The sequence below is a fragment of the Esox lucius genome, chromosome 19 (assembly GCF_011004845.1).
Source record: "Esox lucius isolate fEsoLuc1 chromosome 19, fEsoLuc1.pri, whole genome shotgun sequence".
In the NCBI taxonomy this organism is placed as follows: Eukaryota; Metazoa; Chordata; class Actinopteri; order Esociformes; family Esocidae; genus Esox; species Esox lucius.
In genome coordinates this window covers 22,790,467-22,809,826 of record NC_047587.1, presented here as the reverse complement: position 1 = coordinate 22,809,826, position 19,360 = coordinate 22,790,467, and the positions used below count along the sequence as shown (strand labels likewise).

Below are 19,360 nucleotides of genomic sequence, written 5' to 3'. Positions count from 1 at the left end.
GTGTGAAGAGCAGATTGGAAGATATGGTGCTGCCATTGAAGTTAGCAGAGACCTTGTTCACCGGGTAAAGGTAGGCCTGCAGGTATTTTGAGTGTAGGATATTCACATTGTAGGCAATTGTTTTCCGAGATATATCTCAGTTTTGCATAAAGGCTATAACACGATGGCTGCAGATGCGACTTTTTGTGTACGGCTGGTTCCTAAGACGTTTTGTGGACGTTTACTTTGGTGGGTTGTGCCTACGTTCCCAAACGTTGCAGCAATGTTCTCAATTTCCCACAGTTTAAAAAAAGAATAATAACATTTGTATTAGGAAATTGCACCAATGTTTTGCGACAGGGTTTTTAATTAGTTTCACGATCAACACAGGCATCCCTGCGTTCTCAAACAGGTTTAGCAAGCTAGCTTTTTTGTTATACAATGTTATTTCTGTGACCTTTTGTTATTATTATGCTGTAGATCAGTTTGGTTTTGCCTTGTTAATGATTTTACAGGATGAATTGCGCGCATGCCCATGTTGATTGCATCGTCCATGTTGTCTACTACTGTCAAAAAGTAGCTAACAGGGATTAACTTCTCCACAAATGTAATCATCCAAGCCAGAACTAATAAAGCTTGCAAATATAATTTAAGTAATAGCTGCTCTTGAAGCCTACTCTGGCTCACCACGGTCACTTCTACCCACGGCCGGGCTAAATGAGGCTAGCCTGTTTTTTTCTTGTTTTTACATGCTCTGATTGTACATAACTTCTATGCAAAGCTCGAGAGTAATACATTATTTGTACTTTCAGGGGTGGTATATGAACATGTATGCTTCGAAAACCGGTGCACGCTGTATTAATACTGTACAACGCAGATCTCGCCAGGCCCAATACCTACTAAAAACTTGAGGCCCCTGAGGGAACAGCACTGGTGTTTAAAGCAATGTACTTTGTCTTGTGTTACATGTGTGCGTCTTCTTTAGTCTGTTCTATGTTTTTTCTGTTGGTTTTTAAAGGGTTAGGGGATTGGGTTCATTGTTGTTCGTCCAAAAACCATATATTGACAGTCCCTTTACCCCGAGTTGGTCCTTCAGGCACATAGTAATTTTTTTAAACAATCCATTATTCAGTTCTGTCTCAGTCAGTAATTGGCGTTATTACAATCATGAATGGAAACCGTACATACCGCTATCGCAAAGCGGCATTGCAAGTGGAAAACTACTCAATGTTGTTTACCTCAGACGATGTTGAATTCATCGAAACAACATTTTTATTTTCACAATATAATTTTCATTTCAAATGAACGCGTCCTTCCTGAGTTTACCCGTCAGTTTTGTTCACAGTTGTATCAATCCACGCGTTCGTTCGGGAAGTGTAAGTGTATACATCACAGTGAACGAAAGTTAGTATTTGCTAGCTAGAAATCAAGTTACATATTTCGTCTTTGATATTCACCTCAGACAGTCAAACTTTATTTGTTTGAGAGAGAAAGGAAAATTACATATATAATATGTCTGACTCTCAATACGAGCAGGAAGAAAATGTTTCGGGAGAAAGAGCCATAATACACAGAAGATGAATTGACCGTATTCAACAGCAGCCGTGGGGCGATGGTGAACACGTTCATCCCCAACCTTTGCCTAGAATATTCGGAGGCAGTGTACTTTGTGTATTATAATATAGCAATTGGAAGTATTACCTACAATCTGACTTGTCGTCACGGGTTGAACTGGGTAATTTACCGTGGTAAATGTACAAACCCGATTCCAAAAAAGTTGGGTCACTGTACAAATTGTGAGTAAAAAAGGAATGGAATAATTTACAAATCTCAAACTTATATTTAATTCACAATAGAATATAGATAACATATCGAATGTTGAAAGTGAGACATTTTGTAATGTCATGCAAAATATTGGCTCTTTTTGGATTTCACATTCCAAAAAAGTTGGGACAGGTAGCAATAACAGGCCGGAAAAGTTAAATGTACAGATAAGGAACAGCTGGAGGACCAATTTGCAACTTATTATGTCAATTGGCAACATGATTGGGCATAAAAAGAGCCTCTCAGAGTGGCAGTGTCTCTCAGAAGTCAAGATGGGCAGAGGATCACCAATTCCCCCAATGCTGCGGCGAAAAATAGTGGAGCAATATCAGAAAGGAGTTTCTCAGAGAACAATTGCTAAGAGTTTGAAGTTATCATCATCTACAGTGCATAATATCATCCAAAGATTCAGAGAATCTGGAACAATCTCTGTGCGTAAGGGTCAAGGCCGGAAAACCATACTGGATGCCTGTGATCTTCGGGCCATCAGATGGCACTGCATCACATACAGGAATGATACTGTAATGGAAATCCCAACATGGGCTCAGGAATACTTCCAGAAAACATTGTTGGTGAACACAATCCACCGTGCCATTCGCTGTTGCCGGCTAAAACTCTATAGGTCAAAAAAGAACCCTTATCTAAACAGGATCCAGAAGCGCAGCCGTTTTCTCTGGGCCAAGGATAATTTAAAATGTGGCAAAGTGGAAAAGTGTTCTGTGGTCAGACAAATAAAAATTTGAAGTTCATTTTAGATAACTGGGACGCCATGTCATCCGGACTAAAGAGGACAAGGACAACCCAAGTTATCAGCGCTCAGTTCAGAAGCCGCATCTCTGATGGTATGGGGTTGCATGAGTGCGTGTGGCATGGGCAGCCTACACATCTGGAAAGGCACCATCAATGCTGACAGTTATATCCAAGTTCTAGAACAACATATGCTCCCATCCAGACATCGTCTCATTCAGGGAAGACCTTGCATTTTCCAACATGACAATGCCAGACCACATACTGCATCAATTACAATGTCATGGCTGCATAGAAGAAGGATCCGGGTACTGAAATGGCCAGCCTTTCACCCATAGAAAACATTTGGCGCATCATAAAGAGGAAGGTGCGACAAAGAAGACTTAAGACAGTTGAGCAACTAGAAGCCTGTATTAGACAAGAATGGGACAACATTCCTATTCATAATCTTGAGCAACTTGTCTCCTCAGTCCCCAGACATTTGCAGTCTGTTATAAAAAGAAGAGGGGATGCCACACAGTGGTAAACATGACCTTGTCCCAACTTTTTTGAGATGTGTTGATGCCATGAAATTTAAAATCAACTTATTTTTCCCTTAAAGTGATTCATTTTCTCAGTTCAAACATTTGATATGTCATCTATGTTGTATTCTGAATAAAATATTGAAATTTGACATCATCCACATCATTGCATTCTGTTTTTATTCACAATTGTACGGTGTCCCAACTTTTTTGGGATCGGGTTTGTAGTTTTACATTCGATATTTGACAGATATTCAAACATTCAAAGCCCAATAACTCGCAAACATTTTAAGCTACAAACCCTGGGTTAGTCTCGTTATGAAAGAAAAAAGTCGGACAACACAGCACAGGCCTCTTTTTCTCGATTCAGATCATGGTTTTCAAACTGCGGGAGACATTTATGGCAACATTACAGTAAGTCTGCACATAACCAACGCATGTAGCAAGGGAGCGTCAACAAAGTGCATCATCAACATTTTCAAATCTCAACAACTTTTTGACTGCATCACCTATGAACCTCAAACCAATGTTACATTTTTCAAGAAGAAATGGAAATGGGCTGCACTTTATAGATTGATAAACTTTTTTTATGGATAATTTAGATATAAATATATTGTCTATGAACACATTAAAACAGTTTTGAATTGCAATTGCTCCCTGATCACATGACCTAGTTGTTTCAAATCACTCTTATAATCTTTAGAGGGATGGCTCACATATTGCACAGCATTTGGTTTCACAGTTAAGCATCTACACAATTTTAGAGAAGCATTTCTCAACATGAGACTGAGACACATTATTTTGATGCCATATTATGCCCTACTTTTAGCTACTAAAGCTAGGCTGCATGTTGCACACCCTTTTTAGTTTTCCCATATTATGGACACCAATGTTTAAAAAACAAACACATATATGACAAGATTGCTTGTAAAATCAATAGCTCCCTGACCACATGACCTAGATGTTTGAATTCACTCTTAAGGCTCACACATTACACAGCCTTTGGTTTCCCAGTTAAGCACCTACACATTTTTAGGGAAGCATTTACAAATTCTAAATTTCTCAACATGAGCTGAGACACATTACTTTGATATTACATTATTCCTTACATAGGGCTGCATCTTGTGCACCCTTTAGTTTTCCAATATTATGGGCCCCAAGGTTTTAAAAAAAAAAATACACATGACAAAATGGCTTGTAAATTCAATAGCTCCCTGATCACAGGAACTAAATGCTTCAAAGCACTGTTATAATCTTCAGAGGGATGGCTCACACATTTTTACAGCCTTGGTTTTCCCAGTTAAACACCCACACACATTTTAGGGAAGTATTTGAAATACTACAATTTCAATAGCTTTCTCAGCATGAGTCTCAGACGTGTGATTTTGATGCTAGATTATTTCCTATATAGGGCAGCATGTTACACACTCATTAGTTTTCCCAATATATGGTGTTTCAATCTCATTCTGAGAAAGCTATTGACTTTTATAATTTTTTGTGTTTAGGGAGCTATTTAATTTTGAAAACGATTTTGTCATGTATGTGTATTTAAAAAAATCTGGATCCATATTTTGGGAAAACTAAAGGGTGTGCAACATTCTGCCCCATGTAGGGAATAATCTAGCATGAAAATATTGTGTCTCAGTCTCATGTTGAGAAAGCTATTGAATCTTTGAATATTAAAATGCTTCCCAAACATTGTGCAGGTGCTTAACTGTAAAACCAAAGGGTGTGCAATGTGTGAGCCTTCCGACAGAACATTATAAGAGGGACTTGAAGCATCTAGGTCATGTGATCAGGAAGCTATTGAATTTACGAGCAATTTTGTATTTAAAAATAAATCGGGGTCCATATTTTCTGATAAAACTAAAGGGTGTGCATTATTCTGCCCTATGAAGGGAATAATCTAGCATGAAAATGATGTCTGTCTCATTCTGAGAACGCTATTGACATAGAAAGAAAATTGATGTAAATGAAAATGTTGACCATGCAATTCGTTGACGTTCCCTTGCGATTTTCGTTGGTTATGTGCAAACAGACTACAATGTTGCCATAAAGGTCTCCTGCCATTTGGAAACTCCTGTTGGAATCGAGAAAACGAGGCCTGTGCAGTGTGGTCCAACCTTTTTTCTTTCATAACGAGACTAACCCGAGGCCTGTAGCTTCAATTGTTTGCAAGCTATTGAGCTTTGAATATCTGAATATCTGTCAAATATCGAACGTAAAACTTTCTTTACCACGGTGGGTTCTTCTAAGTGAATGTGGGTCACGATCCTCTGTATTAAAATTGTTCTCGCAAAAATTGTCTCGTTGACAAAGTCGATCCATTGACTCTCCCACAATACAACCCGGGAGAGGCAGAGGTATTGTCCCAATTGCAGAGTGGTTAGAATTTAATTTCAATTCAAGACCAACAAGCAGGCAAACGAGCAGGCAGAAATCAACACTGATACAAACAAAGGAAATCCAGAAGTTTATTTATCAAATTTTACGATTTACACAGCGTCATCCTGCACAATTAAATTATTCTGACATGGTAGACAATATCTGCTAAGTAAAAATTAAGAAATAGGTTAATTATAAATGTAGCAAAAAATATAGCAATAATATACACTCACCTAAAGGATTATTAGGAACACCTGTTCAATTTCTCATTAATGCAATTATTTACCAATCACATGGCAGTTGCTTCAATGCATTTAGGGGTGTGGTCCTGGTCAAGACAATCTCCTGAACTCCAAACTGAATGTCAGAATGGGAAATAAAGGTGATTTAAGCAATTTTGAGTGTGGCATGGTTGTTGGTGCCAGACGGGCTGGTCTGAGTATTTCACAATCTGCTCAGTTACTGGGATCATGGCTCCATCATGCCTTGTTACCACTGTGTAGGCTGGTGGTGGTGGTGTAATGGTGTGGGGGATGTTTTCTTGGCACACCTTTTAGGCCCCTTAGTGCCAATTGGGCATCGTTTAAATGCCACGGCCTACCTGAGCATTGTTTCTGACCATGTCCATCCCTTTATGACCACCATGTATCCATCCTCTGATTGCTACTTCCAGCAGGATAATGCACCATGTCACAAAGCTTGAATCATCTCAAATTGGTTTCTTGAACATGACAATGAGTTCACTGTACTGAAATGGCCCCCACAGTCACCAGATCTCAACCCAATAGAGCATCTTTGGGATGTGGTGGAACGGGAGCTTCGTGCCCTGGATGTGCATCCCACAAATCTCCATCAACTGCAAGATGCTATCCTATCAATATGGGCCAACATTTCTAAATAATGCTTTCAGCACCTTGTTGAATCAATGCCATGTAGAATTAAGGCAGTTCTGAAGGCGAAAGTGGGTCAAACACAGTATTAGTATGGCGTTCCTAATAATCCTTTAGGTGAGTGTACATATGTGTAATCTAACAGCAATTTAAAAAAGCTAGGCAAAGCAAGCCCTCTTCACATGGCTTGTTGTGGCAGGGTATCCAAGCCACCAGAGTCTATCGGCCAAAGAACCCTACCCCCACAGCCATTAACGTCTCCTTCACCGAGGAGTTAAACAGGTTCTACGCCCGCTTCAACAGGGACAACAAAGAGCCAGCCATTAAAGCTGAACTCCCCGCAGACAACCCCCCCCTCCCCAGACCATCCACCGCACATGTCATTTGCACTGAGCAGGGTGAATGCACGCAAGGCTGCTGGTCTCGGCCATGTGCTGGCTGAGGGCTTTACTGACATTTTCAACTTGTCACTGGCCCAGGCGGTTGTTCCAGCGTGCTTCAAGACCACAACCATTGTTCCAGTGCCAAAGGAGTCGAATGCGTCTAGCCTGAATTACTTCCAACCTGTCACACTCGCCCCCACAATCATGGAGGGCTTCGAAAGATTGTTCCCTACCCGTTTGCCTACCGGTCGAACAGGTCTACAGAGGACACCATCTTCACAGCTTTACACTCTGCCCTGACCCACCTGGATAAAACCAACACCTATGTGAGAATGCTATTCATAGACTTTAGCTCAACATTCAACACGGTCATCCCCTCTAGGCTCTTCGACAAACTCTATGACATGTGGATCTCTGTTTGCAACTGGACTTTGTACTTCCTAACCAACAGACCCCAGTCTGTCAAGTTAGACAACTTCACCTCCTCCACCCTGATCCTGAACACTGGTGTTCCACAAGGCTGTGTGTCTATACACAGTTCCAACACCATCATCAAGTTCACGGACGACACCACGGTGGTAGGCCTGATCAGTGACAATGACAAGTCAGCGTACAGGGAAGACGTCAAGCACCTGGCGGTATGGTGTGCTGTTAAACACCCTGGCCCTTAATGCAAAGAAAACCAAGGAGCTACATGTGGGTTACAGGACGTCTAAAGGCTGCAGTCACGCTGCAGTTCTCATCGATGGCACTGAGGTGGATCGTGTGGCCAGTTTCAAAGTTCTGTGTCCACATCTCTGAGGACCCCTCATGGACCCACAACACCTCAGCCCTGGTGAAAAATGCACAGCAGCGCCTATACGTTTTGAGGATGCTGAAGAAGGCCCGCCTGTCCTCCAAGGTTGTTGTGAACTTTTACCGCTGCACAATCGAGAGCTTTCTGACTAACTGCACCAGAGAATGGTTTAGCAGTTGCTCCATAGCCGGAAGACCCTGAAATGGGTGGTGAAAACTGCCTAGCACCACTGGTGCCCAGCTCCCAGCCATCGTAGACCTCCAGTGCAAGTGGTGTCTGCGCATTGCGCGCGTAATCATCAGGGACCCTTCACACCCATGCCACAAACTGTGCCCTCCTACCATCAGGCAGGCGGTACAGGTCTGTTCGTTCCCACACCAGCAGGCACAGGAACCGTTTCTTTTCCATCCACTGTAACCCTGCTGAACTCTGATTAACCAGTACCCGCACAACTATTTATCCCGCTTGTAAAATTCACTATACTATACTATTCTGCCATCCTCTATTTGCCTTAATTGCACATTTAGTACTGCCAATTGTACTGCATTTGCCTTCATTGTACATCTAGACATTCCGCTTGTAATATAAATATATATAATACTTGAACATTTCTGCCCACTTCTATTTGGACTTTTGATTAGATGGTAACTGCATTTCGTTATACTGTGCTTGTATTTTTCAATGGCACTCGTAATTTTTCAATGACATGAAACAATCTAATCTAAAGTTCACGCTCACCTCGATGACATAACTGCCAAAGAACAGAAACTGTTTATGGTGGCTATCGGAAATAGTTTGCTAGTGCCTGTTTGAATTCAGCCAATTCCGCCGACTGTTTCGTAAGTGTACAGTTTGAAAAATCGATGCTACCCCGGTAGATTACTGAATGTAGTTTGAAGTGTTTTGGAGTATTTTTCTGCTTGCAATGCAGCTTTGAGATACTGGTACAAACGGTTTCCATTCATGAATTTGGACAATTCTAATAACGCTAATTACAGGCTGGGATGGAGCTGAATAATGTATTGTTTGAAAAAAATTACTATGTGCCTTCTGGAATAGCTTAAAAATTATGAATTTTGGACAAACTATCCCTTTAATCACTGAACCTTCAGTGTACTGTATGTGTAAACATGTATTAGCAGGGCCCAACTGTAAAAGAGATTTTGGTCTCAGTCTGTGTTCATGTTTAAATAAAGGTTTAATAATACATAAAATGGTTGAGGTCATTGACACAGTATCTGATGCAAATCTTGCATGTTTTGTTTATCTAGATAATGTTCTTAGTGTAAAAGACGCTGTATTCGCCTATTCATACTACAACAATTGAAGTGACAACAATTCCAGTTAATTAACATTGGCCTAATATGTAAATACAATTTTCAAGTTACTAACAAAATTAAAGACTTGCTGCATTAGAAGTAAGAGCTAAGCAGCAACTAAAGACACAACACTGATACAAATCTGGCTATTTCATGTAAATTAATTGTCATATTGAAAAAATGCTCTAAGTCAAGCAGTCATTGCATGCAAATTCTAAAAATGACTCAATGGGGATTAGTCAGGTATAAATGGGGTGGTACCATCAAACAACTGGATGTAATGCTTTCTGTGCACTGGTTGATAATGCAAACGACAAGTACTGGGCATAGATAAACAATGTTGTTAATAAAACAGTTACAGTCATTGACAGACTACTTACCTCTTAAAATCCCTAAAACAGAATGTTTTCAAATAATTTTACTTTTTATATTTTTCTACTCGTGACAGGATGAGTTTGGGGCACCAGGGCTGGTGGTTGGTGTGTCTGTAGACGGAACTCAAGTATGGTGTGAAGGTTGGTGTCATGATCTACCGTTAGGGTCACTGTAGTAAACCCAAAATAAATTCACATGTTAACATAATATAATGTATAACGCTTCTTTGTTAGAAGTGCTCCTAACAAAATAATCTCCACGTTGAAGGACTTGGTTACGCTGACTTGGAGAATCGTGTGCCCTGTGGCCCGGAGACAGTTCTGAGGATTGCCAGCATCAGTAAACCCTTAACCACATTAGCAGCAGCCCGCCTGTGGGAGGAGGGGAAGCTGGACCTTGATGCAAATGTCCGGAAATACGTCCCTGAGTTCCCCCAAAAACAGTTTGAAGGAGAAGACGTAAGTTGAGTTCCAGAGAAGCTGCACAAAATACAATGTACATTACATCCAACAGACAAACATATCCATAATAAATTAAGAGACCACTGCACATTTTTTTTCCTTTCCAAAAAAGTCGAAAAGGAAGGTTTTGAGTGAGGCACAGAAGGGTTAAAATTGAGAGACCACTTTTTTGTAAAGGAAAGAAAAAGGCGCAGTGGTCTCTTAATTTTTTCCAGAGCTGTAATTCTCTCACTTTGAACTCTCGGTTCCTAAGTGTCAATATTTTTATTAGATTTATGAACATTCTGTGTGTGTTTTTTCTGTTTGACATTCAGGTGACTATAACCTCGCGGATGATTCTCTCTCACCTGAGTGGCATACGGCACTATGAAAAGGACGCCAAGAAGGTGAGGGAGGACAGGGAGAAGGCTAAACGACCTTTGAAACTTCCTGGTAAAGACAAAAATAACTCTGAAAACAAAGAGAATATCAAGACAGAGGACAATAACACCAAGAGCAAGGAAGCCAAACAGGGCCTGAAGAAAAATGAGTTTAATCAAGAGGAGTACTACCTGAAAGACAACTTTGACAGTGTCATTCACGCCTTGGATCTTTTCAAAAATGACAGTCTCATTTTCAAACCTGGTAGGTGCTATGTAAGACTTAAGAAAAATCTGATTATGTCCCATGTCACCCTGGAGACATCACTTTAGTCATAATCACATTATAGCCATACACATCGCACAGTCTATTTACAAATCAATGGTAATTGAAACCCTTCCTTTGCCCCTTCTAACCTTGATAATACTTTTGAGCAATGAAGAGGACTTGGCTATTAATATGAGAGGGATCTATACATAGAACATACCTGTTCAGATATTTAAAGTTTTGGGACAGTTAGAAAAGATCTTCCTGCATTTGAAAATGCTTAACCTTGTTCTCAGTCACTTGTGCCAACATCGGCAGGTGATTAACTTTCATGGTTGTTTACAGATTACCCTATTCAAAATAACTTCCCTGAAACATCTACATGGTGTCAGAACTGCCAAGTTCATACTACTACAACCCATCTCATGTGCTGTAACTAGGGGTCTGGAAACTTGGGGACCCACTGGGGGTTTTTTGGTCTTCAGTGGTTGGGTTTTTTGGTCTTCAGTGGTTGGGTTTTTTGTCTTCAATAGTTGGGTTTTTTGTCTTCAATAGTTGGGTTTTTTGGTCTTCAATGTATGGGTTTTTTGGTCTTCAATGTATGTTTCTTTCTCCTCTGCTTATATCTTCTTTTTCAACTTGCAAACAATTGCAGGCACTACTTTCTTGTACTCGACCCATGCCTTCACCCTCCTCAGTGCTGTGGTGGAGAGAGCAGCAGGCCAGCGCTTTCTGGACCACATGATGATGATGTTCAGGCAGTTGGGCATGCTTAACACTGTACCAGACGAGAATGACCCTATCATCTATAACCGCTCAAGGTAATCCATGAACCAACTCCTGCATGTTTCATTTGGTACAGATTTTCCATTAGCCAAGCATAGCCTTATCGATGTGAGGCCTATGAAATTCATTTAGAAAACGGTGCCCTTATTGTTTGACACCATGGAAAAGAATCTGCTTCATCTTAAATCTTAAAATATTTGAAAAAAGTAACCTTCAATTGAGGTAAAATACTTCAAAGAAAAGCTATTTTTTAATGATGTTTTCTCATAAGCCACTTAAAGAAAGAAAAGTTTAAAAAAGCCTATCAGAGAATGTACCTTGGATTTTATGAATGCTCGTATGCAGCTTCATTTCTTAGTTTGAAGGGATATCATTGTATTTTTTATACTGTATGTTGCTATAGTCCTGTTGGATGGATTACAACAAGAGAGATCAGACTTGCAGCATTTGAACTAAGCTAATGAAAAACAACTCTTAAAAATAAGAAATTATATGACTTTGACAGGAAATAGTGACTGATTACATTTATCCATGAGATGCATTAAAATAAAACAATATTTAAATTTTGTCTTAGTGTGTTTTTGACATGTGGAATGAGTGCCTTTCTGATTTTAAGAAACTGGATGACATTTTGGAAATCTAGGCTTTTAGATATAAAAAAAGAAAAAATAATTTTAAACTGTGGACACAATCTATTTACTACTTATACCCCAAACCCCCAAGTTTGGTTAGTTCATAACCAAAGGCTTCTTGGTTTAAAACCTCTGTGACAATGTTATCAGAATGAGCAAGATATAATGCCAACAAGCAAACATCTTGTCTGAACAACAAAATTCAGGAAAACATAATGGACACAAAAAACTTTTTATTTCATTACATTTTCGTAGTTTAATATTTGTTCCTGATTAATTACCATAATCTAAATGTTTTTTTTCTTCATTAAACCGTTGATAAACACCCTAATAAGTAATGCACCGAATGCATATGGATCTGTGTATGTGGAGTAAATTAAAACGCCTCAGGTCAAATTTCTAGCATGACATTTCAGTTAAGGAAACCAGTTTTCAGTGCTAATTTGATGTCCATTTGACTGTGTTCACATGTTTTCTTAAAACCAATTTTTGTTGCAGGTTTTATCATTTTAATAAGAAAGGACGCATAGTAAACTGCCCTTATGTGGATAATTCTTATAAGTGGGCAGGAGGCGGATTTCTATCCACTGTGGGAGACCTACTACTTTTTGGGAATGCTCTGCTCTACAGCTACCAAGTGGCACACCTAAAGGACAGCACAGACCTTCTGCCTGGCTTCCTCAAACCAGAGACCGCCCAAGCTCTATGGGCACCTGTGGACAAGACCGAAGCCTCTTGGGATAAGGATGGGCTATATGCACAGGGTTGGCTGGTGGTAGAGAAGGAGCAGAAGTATGGCCAGTGCAGGAGCCGTAGACACTATGTCTCCCACACAGGAGGGGCTGTGGGGGCCAGCAGTGTCCTACTGGTGTTGCCCAGTGGAACAGCCCAGCATCCCCAAGGACAGACAGCAGGCCTGCCTCAGGGAGTAGTGGTGACCATCATTACAAACATGCAATCTGTGGGACTCAACAGCACAGCATTGAAGATTGCCCATGAGTTTGACAAGGCCAGAGGCTGCTAATGAAGGCTAATATTATTTACAAACATAGACGCTTAAAACTACTACACATTGTTTCCAATGGAAGAATGATTTTTGAAATGCGCCTATTTTTTTATTTCATACTGCTTTTGTATGCCTCTTTTGCTGAGTAATAAAATGTAATGTTCCATGGTTTGAGTAATATGTCAATATTTTTGTACTACCACTTTTGTTAGAACTTTTAATACATTTTTATGCAACAGGAATTATCCCGTATGTCCAACTGACAGACTATGAATTTTGCCACACGGTGGCAGTAAAATACTGCTGGCTATAAATTTGAAACTGACTTCTGAAATCAGTCTTTTTAATATAGTACCTCTTGTTTGATCAACTTTTTTCTCTGCTTTGGTATACAAATTGTTGGTCATTGTAGGTAGTGAGAACATGGCATACTCTAGTCAACAGTTTGCTTTTGGTGAGTGTTATTTGTCTGTTAAAATGGTTGGTGCCATCTGACTCAAAATTGAAAACAAAATGAAAGATTGTAAAAAAAATAAAACGTATTTCTGACTTGTGTTTCTCACTTCTGAATGCTCAGTTTCTCAAACCCAGGTCCGCTCCATGACAGAAAAAGGCTTACTGATTACATTGACATCTTCACAAAATACTCATGTTTGTAGTCAGATGTTTTGAGAGGCTGTTTATATACACTCACCTAAAGGATTATTATGAAGACCATACTAATACTGTGTTTGACCCCCTTTCACCTTCAGAACTGCCTTAATTCTACGTGGCATTGATTCAACAAGGTGCTGAAAGCATTCTTTAGAAATGTTATATTGATAGGATAGCATCTTGCAGTTGATGGAGATTTGTGGAATGCACATCCAGGACACGAAGCTCCCGTTCCACCACATCCCAAAGATGCTCTATTGGGTTGAGATCTGGTGACTGTGGGGGCCATTTCAGTACAGTGAACTCATTGTCATGTTCAAGAAACCAATTTGAAATGATTCAAGCTTTGTGACAAGGTGCATTATCCTGCTGTAAGTAGCCATCAGAGGATGGATACATGGTGGTCATAAAGGGATGGACATGGTCAGAAACAATGCTCAGGTAGGCCGTGGCATTTAAACGATGCCCAATTGGCACTAAGGGGCCTAAAAGGTGTGCCAAGAAAACATCCCCCATACCATTACACCACCACCACCAGCCTACCTACATACCTTGGTTTTAACGAGTGGTTATTTCAGTCAAAGTTGCTCTTCTATCAACTTGAATCAGTCGGCCCATTCTCCTCTGACCTCTAGCATCAACAAGGCATTTTCGCCCACAGGACTGCCGCGTACTGGATGTTTTTCCCTTTTCACACCATTCTTTGTAAACCCTAGAAATGTTTGTGCGTGAAAATCCCAGTAACTGAGCAGATTGTGAAATACTCAGACCGGCCCGTCTGGCACCAACAACCATGCCACACTCAAAATTGCTTAAATCACCTTTATTTCCCATTCTGACATTCAGTTTGGAGTTCAGGAGATTGTCTTGACCAGGACCACACCCCTAAATGCATTGAAGCAACTGCCATGTGATTGGTTGATTAGATAATTGCATTAATGAGAAATTTAACAGGTGTTCCTAATAATCCTTTAGGTGAGTGTATAGTTTCACATCATCACCATCACCCATACCGAATGTAATGTTGCTTTTCATTTACTACAGCCCAGCTTTTAACTACTACTCCATCTACTACAGCCCAGCTTTTAACTACTACCTCATCTACTACAGCCCAGCTTTTAACTACTACTCCATCTACTACAGCTCAACGTGCCCTTCAAGCTTGTCACTAGGCTAATGACCCTGGGACTGAGCACCTCTCTGCTACTGGATTCTGGACAGGCCATCTCCCAGTGGAATGGGTAGGCAAGTACACTTCAAGCATGCCCATGCTCAACACAGGGTTCACTTAGATGTTTGGCATGGGCTCTCAGATCCTCAAAAAAAGTATACAGTCACTAGATTAAGAACATTTAAACAGGTTGTGTCACCTCTTACTATAGATTGTTAGCCCAAGTTCCCTGGCATCCACTACCTCTACACTATGGCACGATGTGAGATTTACCCCAGACCTCTATCCATAACCCTTACTGTAAACCTAATCCCAAAAACCTAGATCAAACCTTAACTATAACCCTAAACTTTACTCGTAAGCCTACTGTATTTTGACACGTCGGGACATGTTGGGGAGCTTTGTTTCTGAAAATGTTGGCAGTACAAACATGAACACTCATACTGACACAGCAGACACATCACATACATTGTTACTGCCGCTGTTAATTATCTGTCCACTGCTATAACCCTACCTGTATGTACAGTGCTGTGAACAACAATTTGACCCATTCCTGGTTTTCTTTATTGTTGCATGTTAGTCAAACTGAACAGTGTCAGCTCTTCATACAAAATGTAATATTAGACGAAGAGAACCTGATTGAACCAAATTCTGTGTTTAAATTATAATTGTATTTATTTAGAAAAAGTTATCCAACACCAACTGTGTGAAAACATGATTGCCCCCTGAACTCATTAACTGCGTGTGCCACCTTAAGCAGCAACCACTGCAACCAAACTGTTTGTTCATGGTCGAAAAGGTCCTGCCACAGGATTTTAATGGAGGCATGTTTATTTTGAGGCATTCTGAGGTAGACTTACTCATCTGTCCACAGAACATTATGCCCAATGGCTTGGAGGTCATCAGTGTGCTTTTTGCAAAGACTAGCACTAATGTTTTGCCTAGATAGCAGTTGTCTGTGCCTTGTAATTCACCCATGAATGTGATTCCTTAGATGTTGCACTGGGTGTTTTCATGACTTCCTGGTTGAGTCGTTGCGCCCTTAGAGGAATTTTAGTAGGCCAAATGAATTTGAGTAATGGGTTGACTGAATAACTTAAGGGGCAATCACTTTTTCACTCTGGTTCTTTTTTGTCTTTTATTACATTTTGTGGGAAAATCTGAAACCATTCAGTGTGACAAAATATGCAATAATAGTGGAATTCAGGAAGGGGGCAAATACTGTTTCACGGCACTGTACATAAACCTAAACAACCTTTTTCCTGCACATTAACTCAGGATTGGTATTTGCTGTGCTCGGAAGTAGCACTTTTTTAAGTTGTTGTTATTCATTTCATTTTGTATTTATTCCTTGTTGGAGTTAGTCATGTCACTGTATAAATATTCATTGTGTTTTTACCTTTCCATCATTTATAGATTTATCACTATCTGTATTTTTGAAAATGTGGATAGAGCCATTTGTCAGCATTTTCACTGTATGTATTTGTTTGATGTAGTCAATAAATTGATTAGTTGACAAATGTTAATCCAGTGTAATCTTTGATTGCTTTAGATAAAGTGATCAAAAGCTTAATGCAGACGGGTGTAATACACCTTAAACATAATGTATTGACAACTTGCTTGAAAAATATGTCCGTAGTCAATTAGTCACCGGATAAGAGGACGGTTGCTTACAAATTTGCTCTGTACACACCTCAAAACCTAGCATAGTGGTTACCTTCAATGTATTGATGTTGATTCATAGAGTGGTTTATAGCTGTCCATTCTATAAATGTTTTTGCTTTCAGTATTTTGATGCATTCACATGAGCTTGTTTTGATATAGAGCACTTTTGTATACATTTTTGCACCAATGGCCAGAACAAATTCCTTGTTTGTTGTGAAACGTTTTTTTGATTGTGATTCTGAAGTGTTATACCAACACTGTGCCCCTAGTGGTCTGGAATGTAAATTGCTCAAACTATAACATGAACCCAAACAGCTCCAACATTGGCTATGGTTATAAAATTGTCATTACTTTCTGTAAATTGAATGCATATTAGGACAACACATCTCTTTCTTTTTCACTCTTTATTCAAAAAGTGGAGTTACAAAACAGTAGCATGTCTTAACATTATAGTAATATAAATATTCCATAGAGATTTGTTGAAAGAAAACATTAGCAATCTGACACATTTAATGCATAGATGCAGCACCTGCTGTAATACTTCTTACTTATGACTAAGCAAAAATGGTGAAGGCTAGTGTTCCCCTGCTTGAACATGTACATGCACTAAGGCCCTCTAATGAAGATGGACATAATGTATCACCTAAATATTCTTCAATATCACACCATTACATGTTTTCTGTCTCTTCCTATTGTGAGATTTCCTCACATATGACTGATTGTATCACTGTAAATGTCTGCCTCCCTGTCTCTGCGTTGGGAAGTGTTCAGAGTGGGTCCATTTTTGAAGCTGAATTCACCGGACCTTTTATCGGAGATATTCAGATAAATATTTACTAGGCCTCTCAAGCCGAATACCATGAAAAGTTTGAAGGGGCAGAGGTGTCATGAACCTCTGAATTATTAGCTGAGTATTATAAAATATCCACTTTGGATGTCTTTCCAAGCCGCTTCTGCTTCAGATCTGCAGAGTCAAAAGAGATACTATGTCTTACAATTCATTACAACCTGCACTACTATTTCACAGTACATCTTTACCCCAATTTTCAAACAAACTGACAGGCCGGTCTTGTCTGCAAAATGGGAATAAAAATAGGTATATGCTATCAGTTTCACAAAAAGAGTGGGTTGGCCCGGGAGGGGCCACACAATGTAAATAAAGACACTGTGTAAACCTGACTATGAATGTCAATAATCCTCTATACTATAGTAAATAAAGCTCATCAACATACAATGGTCTTGCTTGACAGTAAATTCTGAAAAAGAGAATGCTTATCCTCATTCACAGGTACAATTTCTAGTTTTTCTTTGCTTTAAACATTCTTTAAATATTACAAGATGCTTACTACTTGGCAGTTAATAATGGGCTTCACATTATATTAGTGGAACAAATAGATTGTATATTGAGCAAAGTAGAGTGCATGTATACTCGTTTTCACCACTCATAAAAAAACATTCCAAATACTGTGCACAAGTCTTTACATAGCACTGCTCTGAGTGACGGCATCATTTATCACTCAATTTCTTTCCCCCACCACTTTTGAATCATATGTTATGTTACAGTGGTGAATACCTGTTGACATAACACACACGGAACCAGCAGGTTTAATTCTTTTGTCTACCACACATTCACACTCGGGGAGGAAATGCTGTTGGGCCTGCGTGTTTGCAGCAGTTTCAGATGGTAACGCAGACTGGCTGCAGCTTGACATTTGACTCTGGCTGCAGAATGTCACGTCTTCTCTTGGTCCTTCACTAAATCATTTCCTGCAGCAGCCAGACACACACACACTATGTATTGCACCATCATCCATTTTATCCTATCCATTGACTCCAAAACAATACACACCAGGCTTTAATCTCTGGGCTGTTCTCTCCCGTACTATGGTTTGGACTTCAACATCCTATAAATAAAACAAAAGGAATGTTAATGACCTTGACAAATCTGTATCCGACCTGAGAATGACTCTGCAAATAAGACATTACTAACTTGCAGGTGTTGTAGATGACTGCTGCCAACACAACTAGAATAAGAAGGGCAAGGATGAACACAGCAGCGATCACTCCTGACGTCTCTGCATCATGTGCAGTGATGGACAGCTGGTACTGCTCACACCGACTGCCTTTGTAGTTTTCATTGCAGCTGAGGGAGAAGGAGGAGGATTAATCTCAAGGAAATGTACCAGTGGGGAAACAAGAGCCAGGATAGAGCTACCTTGTGTAAAAACACAAAAAATGCCGCAGTTCCCATAACTTTCTTAGCCCATAGCCAAGTACTACTCTCCTCCTGCTTATGACTGAATAACTGGTAGATGTATTAGAGAATTGTGTTTTGTAGGAAATTAGAGTAACTCACACGCAGGTGAGCGTGTCCATAACGGGAATTTTAAAGCATTTTCCTCCATTCATACAGTAGGACGCATCTAACCCGTTACATGGGTCTCCATGATCTACAAAAGTGAGAATGTAAATATTTCAGAATACAATACTCATATTACACATAGTTGCATTAGATGGCAATTGAAATCCTGATCAAATGGTTTGGCAGAAGTATTTTACCTGCCATTATTTGAATGCCAGTTTCTCTTCTTTCTATCCTAAGGACAGGGTATGACAGGTTTGTCTGATCCTCACCTAAGAATGTACAATATAAGAAGTAACAGCTCATTATGAACCTACGTAGACATCAATCTACATAGATAGTAAGTAACAAGAAAGGGACATTCTTTCTACAGTATTTTCTTTCTACAGTGAAACAAGGTATACCTACAATAATAATCTCATCATAATAAAATTACCCCATGAAAATAATGAAATGGTTTTTAATTCACTGACAAATTATATTGATATGATTATCTCCTTACCACATCAGACAGGTCCCAGTGAGTGGAACACGTTATTGTAGATCAGTCCCAAAGACAGACTGCTGAAAATAACTCCTGACAACTGCTTTTCATTTTCATTTGGCCTTCAAAGCGACTATTGTGGGCGTGTTCATTAGTCCAGAAATGTTGTGATTGCTGTTAGTCCACTTTGTAAATGATCTGTGAAATGTCAGCATTACCACAATTCCTTCTGAATAGTTTTGGTATAAATGACAATAGCGAAATGTCAGAATACAATATTTCTATAGAGTCTA

The 19,360-nt window shown here is 39.7% G+C and overlaps 2 protein-coding genes across 2 annotated transcripts; one reads left to right on the top strand and one right to left on the bottom strand.

Moving 5' to 3' along the window:
* Window positions 1-210: 210 nt before the first annotated feature.
* Window positions 211-13,293, top strand: lactb (lactamase, beta). Its single transcript, XM_034288437.1, has 6 exons — window positions 211-228; window positions 9,293-9,359; window positions 9,487-9,677; window positions 9,995-10,304; window positions 10,963-11,128; window positions 12,224-13,293. Exons 4-6 carry the CDS (start codon window positions 10,013-10,015, stop codon window positions 12,747-12,749), a joined length of 984 nt encoding a protein of 327 aa, XP_034144328.1. The 5' UTR covers window positions 211-228; window positions 9,293-9,359; window positions 9,487-9,677; window positions 9,995-10,012; the 3' UTR covers window positions 12,750-13,293.
* A 3,343-nt stretch (window positions 13,294-16,636) lies between these two features.
* Window positions 16,637-19,165, bottom strand: LOC105025689 (pro-neuregulin-4, membrane-bound isoform). The gene is made up of 5 exons (XM_010896552.4): window positions 19,086-19,165; window positions 18,781-18,855; window positions 18,578-18,671; window positions 18,212-18,364; window positions 16,637-18,125 (listed from the first exon to the last, which is right to left on the bottom strand). Exons 2-5 carry the CDS (start codon window positions 18,785-18,787, stop codon window positions 18,104-18,106), a joined length of 276 nt encoding a protein of 91 aa, XP_010894854.2. The 5' UTR covers window positions 18,788-18,855; window positions 19,086-19,165; the 3' UTR covers window positions 16,637-18,103.
* Window positions 19,166-19,360: the final 195 nt, after the last annotated feature.